Source organism: Penaeus chinensis, chromosome 5 (assembly GCF_019202785.1).
Source record: "Penaeus chinensis breed Huanghai No. 1 chromosome 5, ASM1920278v2, whole genome shotgun sequence".
NCBI classification, from domain to species: Eukaryota; Metazoa; Arthropoda; class Malacostraca; order Decapoda; family Penaeidae; genus Penaeus; species Penaeus chinensis.
In genome coordinates, this window is record NC_061823.1 from 34,663,310 (window position 1) to 34,668,309 (window position 5,000).

General features: G+C 39.7%; 1 protein-coding gene across 1 annotated transcript in view; it reads right to left on the reverse strand.

The window, feature by feature from the left end:
- The window catches only part of LOC125025589 (mucin-2-like), a 9,004-nt gene that overhangs the window by 263 nt on the left and 3,741 nt on the right, over positions 1-5,000 (reverse strand). Inside the window, exons 5-12 of the mRNA XM_047613614.1 lie at positions 3,878-5,000; positions 3,135-3,244; positions 2,978-3,042; positions 2,527-2,781; positions 2,196-2,285; positions 1,987-2,050; positions 1,476-1,593; positions 1-217 (exon numbers count right to left, since the gene is read on the reverse strand). The exon at positions 1-217 is cut by the window's left edge and continues 263 nt beyond it; the exon at positions 3,878-5,000 is cut by the window's right edge and continues 1,363 nt beyond it. Coding sequence (XP_047469570.1) covers positions 165-217; positions 1,476-1,593; positions 1,987-2,050; positions 2,196-2,285; positions 2,527-2,781; positions 2,978-3,042; positions 3,135-3,244; positions 3,878-5,000 — 1,878 coding nt within the window. The 3' untranslated portion in view covers positions 1-164. The remainder of the gene's footprint in view (positions 218-1,475; positions 1,594-1,986; positions 2,051-2,195; positions 2,286-2,526; positions 2,782-2,977; positions 3,043-3,134; positions 3,245-3,877) is intronic.

Consider the following 5,000-nt stretch of genomic DNA (forward strand, 5'->3'; position numbering starts at 1 on the left):
TCACAGCTTGTTCCTGCAACAATTAAAACCATCTGAAGACTGTTCAAAACACACACCAAAACATTACAAACACATACAAAATGTATTCCTTTGCCATGCCCACAATGTCTTCAGTGCTTATAATTACAGCATAAAACGCCGTCACCCTCTTGACGCCGTTTTCATTATTCACAGGTAGTTGCGTTGCTATTCTGCTCTACTATCCATTGTAAGTAACCTGAAGTAATAGAAATGCGGAGGGATTAATATCGAATTTGACAGGGTATGTTTTAAACACAAGATTGCATTGGTTATAGGCTATCAAATCCTTTTTTTTTTTTTTTTTTTGTGAGTCGTATACTTATGTGTTGTGAGAGGAAAATCTGCGAATACTATGTGTGTCATACATAAGGCTGTGGTGATAATGACGATAACATTATGGATATATAGAAGACCAGAATGTTGGATGTTGCATATCCACTCAAGAATGTATGGTAGTTCCAGAACGCTGCTTCTGAAATATTAAAAAAAAAAAAAAAAAAAAAAAAAAAAAGCTGTGCAGCATATTTTCGCTAGTTCTTACCCCCGTTCTCTCTAAGATAGTAAATAAGTAAATATATTACATCTATATCCACTTCAATTACTCATGTGTTTTGGAGAGATATGTTTTCATACACAGATTTTAAGGCAACGTTGACAGCCTGCAGCATAGTATGCCCATTGCTCAGTAACATCTACCTTCTAACCGATGTGCTCGTCATATCACAGAGGATTCTTGGCCAGAGTATATGTTCCATTATTAGTTGGCTTCTCAGCCACATTGGCATTAGAGAAAATGAACTTGCTGACAGACTAGAGGAGACTGCAAGGGCGAGTCCTTGAATGCACTGGTCATCTAACCAGTCAGTCCGAGAGCGTTTGAGAAGAGCAGGCCACACCAGTGTCCTGCAACTCAAGAGAGAGGAAAAAACCTCCCCACTGACGGAATGGTACTTAGACAGGATGTGTAATGGTGCAGAAGTCTTCAGTAGTAACCTTGTCTTCACGGAGTAAGACTAGGTAACTATTGTGCGTATCTGATCGTGGACACCATTGTCTACGCTGACTGCTATTGTAAAAATTGTAGCACGTCGATCGCTACCATGCTGATTTGTTGCATGGATGGAACATACACACTCCCTCAGATGGGGACCACCCACCTCTGCCTCTGGTTGATGAGAGAACTATGTCTATTACTTACCCTGTGGAAGCTGGTACGCCTATAGGCAATCCAACAACGACTATTCGTATTCATTAATGATTACATGAGAAAGCTCAAAATAATTGAAATTGGCTGGACCACATATTTGATAAAGCCTGCTACCGCAAATTTCACTGAACTAAACCGATCTGCCAGGGAGACAGCATGCTGTCAATCAAGGACAGAGGTCTAACATCAGGGAACGGCATGGAAAGGTCCTTAAGTAACTGTCCAACCATGTCATTTTAACACTCACTGGTTATCCTGGTGAAGGTAATGGGCCCAGTATGACAGGATGTTCCGATGATGGATGCAATCCCTACAAGGACCCACTGGTCACCCGCTTGAGCCACCAAAGGGCCTCCGTTATCACCCTATGGGTAGAGAGGAGGCGGATCAAGGTATGGTTATTTGAAGCCTCCCTTTCACTATTTCTGTGTGCTTTTTCATAAATCATTCTCGTTGGTTCTGACATAGCAACATTCAGGTTCTGTTCATTTTGTCATTCTTTTATATTCCTTTATTCTCTCTCCCTCCCTCCCTCCTTCCGCTCTCTCTCTCTCTCTCTCTCTCTCTCTCTCTCTCTCTCTCTCTCTCTCTCTCTCTCTCTCTCTCTCTCTCTCTCTTCTCTCTCTTTCTCTCTCTCTTTCTCTCTCTTTCTCTCTCTTCTCTCTCTCTCTCTCTCTCTCTCTCTCTCTCTCTCTCTCTCTCTCTCTCTCTCTCTCTCTCTCTCTCTCTCTCATATATGCTGTAATCACTAAACCCACCAGACACAGGCCCTTCTTCTCGGCGGTGGCACAGATTATTCTGTCAGTCACGATGCTTGAAAATCTAGATATGACACCAAAACATTAATTTGACGTGAGAGTATATTGGTTGTCAAAGTAAATATGATGTATCTTATTATTATCATTATTATCATCATTATCAATTGGTTGAAATTAATGACACTAGCTTATTAAACTCGAGTGCCTACTTTGCGGCACAGTCTGAGCTTTTTAAGGTTGTCATCTCCAGTTTTTGCAGAATGAAGGGATGCATTGGTAGAGTGGAGAGGCTTCCCCATCTGAAGCACAAGGAAGCACGCGTTACTCATATGACTTTAACATTTAATAAGTTTAGTCTACGATGAAGGTAGTACATGTTTTCCTGATATCAGATTATTGCGAAATTAATGGACATTCAGTATCCAACATCGTCGAGAGAAAACATTCAGCTATACGGTGTTTCGTGAAGGAAATAAGGCAAGTGTGAAAATATCGAAGCAAACATTTCCCGTTCGAAAAGTCCTTTGTGACAAAACTGACCCGGTGACGGTGGCTCGAACTTCCTCGAACAGGTCGGTCGGCTCAGGGAGACAGACGGGCTGAATAGCAGTGCTAACAAAGAGATCTAAAGGAACATCTAAGTGTAACAAGGCCAAGTTGTTCACTCGCGTCGTAGGGTTATAGTCTGGGTGGGTGACGAAGGCGCTGACGCGGCGTCTCACCGTCGCTGTGGTGTCTAGGTTCGTATTGATGTTGTGTTCGCCCAGTAGGATTTCCAGAGTTCCTAAATAGATTCTAGGAGGAGGAATTATTCGTCATTATCACTGCATCATTACCCGTCACCGCCATGATTAAGATCATTATTATATCATCATCAAAGTCATTATCATCACCATCATCATCACATCAGAACACATCAACATCACATCACATCACCGCCCTCACCATCATCCCTACCATCACTATCATGCAACACCTTCACATCACTCACCCAACTATGCACGAGGCTGATGTCACCACGATTCTGTCACTGATCAAAGCGCCGCCGCAGAAAATCTGTAAGCAAAGAAAAAAATAAAAAAATCACAACAAAAAAAACCCCCAACTAACAGAGACTCATTGCATAAAAGCACAAACAACAGACTCACAATTATCGTGTCCTTGACAACAATAGCGGCGTGCCAAGGAAACTCGTGCAGACCAGCAGATTCTCCTCCGGACACCCTCTGATTAGATGAGCTCCCCCTAACACCGCATTCTGTACAGTGCGTAGAAAACGGAAGATTATGGTATTTTATTTGATGGGCGGGGGGACGTCCCAACACTTTTAACCAAGGGGCGCCAAAGGCCTTCCAAAACAAAATGTAAACAAGATGAAAACTCGGCATAGCTGCGTCCCTAGAGATTAACCTAAGGCATAGTTCTCTTGGAGGGGGGGAGGGGGGGCGCCAAAAACGATCAGTGCCCCCCCCCTCCCCCAGCCAATTTGGAGCCACCACGCCACTGATTATTATTTTAATATTTTTTTATAATATTATTATTTTTAAAATCTTATCGTGAAGGTGAGTAGTTTCTCGAGTTGTTTTGATGTTATTATTGGTTACTCTTTTCGTTATTGTTGTTATTGTTCCCTTATTATTATTATTGTTAATATTATTGTTATTATTATTGTTATTATTATTATTACTATTACTATTAATATAATCATAATAATATTGATAATAATAATAATAATAATAATAATAATAATAATAGTAATTATTATTATTATTATTATTATTATTATTATCATCATCATCATTATATATATAATTATTATCATTATCATCTACATCATTATTATCATCCTCCTCATATTCAAATTACAAATTATACTTAACATTGCACTTACTGCATGTTCTCTGGCCGAGGGTGGTGTCAGCAGTTGTTGAAGTATAAATTAACTCAGAAGTAAATGAAGTGTATGTAACATTGATGGTAGATTTGCTTAATGTGATGTTAGCAGTAGTGAGAGCATAAGTGGTATTGTTAATGGTGGTAGGTGAAGTGTCAGTAACAGGAGTAGATTGAGTGTTAGTAACAGTAGTAGATAAAGTTTCAGTAAAAGTAGATGATGTGTCAGTAACAGTAGAACTAAATGAAGTGTCAGTAACAATAGAAGTAGATGGAGTAACAGTGGAATGTGGAGTGTTAGTAACAGTAGTTGAAATGTCAGTAACAGTAGTAGATGCAGTGTCAGTAACAGAAGTAGATGCAGTGTCAGTAACAGTAGATGCTTTGTCAGTAACAGTGGTAGATGATGAGTTGTCATTAACAGTAGAAAATGACAAAGTGTTAGTAACAGTGGAAGGTAAGAGTGTAGTGTTAGTAACAGTAGTAATTGGAATGTCAATAACAGTAGTAACAGTGGAAGTATATGAATTGTCAGTAACAGTGGTAGATGAAGTGTTAGTAACAGTGGAAAGTAGGAGTGTAGTGTTAGTAACAGTAGTAGTTTGAATGTCAGTAACAGTAGTAGATGGAGTGTCAGTAACAGTGGAAGGTGGAGTGTTAGTAACAGGAAGAGGAGATGAAGTGTCAATAACAGTAGAAGTAGATGGAATGTCGGTAACAGTAGATGTGTAAGTAATGTTAGTAGATGAAGTGTCAGTATCATGAGATGGAGTATCAGTAAGAGTGGAAGTAGGAGTGTCAGTAACAGTAGAAGATGTGTCAGTAAATCGAAGAGTAGATGAAGTGTCAGTAGCAATAAAAGATGACGTGTCAGTATCAGTGGAAGTAGATGAAGTGTCAGTAACAAGAAGAGTAGATAAAATGTCAGTAACAGTAGAAGTAGATGTGTCAGTAACGTTAGTAGATGAAGTGTCAGTAACAGTAGAAGTAGATGTATCAGTAACGTTAGTAGACGAAGTGTCAGTAACAGTAGAAGTAGATGTGTCAGTAACGTTAGTAGAAGTGTCAGTAACAGTAGAAGTAGATGTGTCAGTAACGTTAGTAGACGAAGTGTCAGTAAC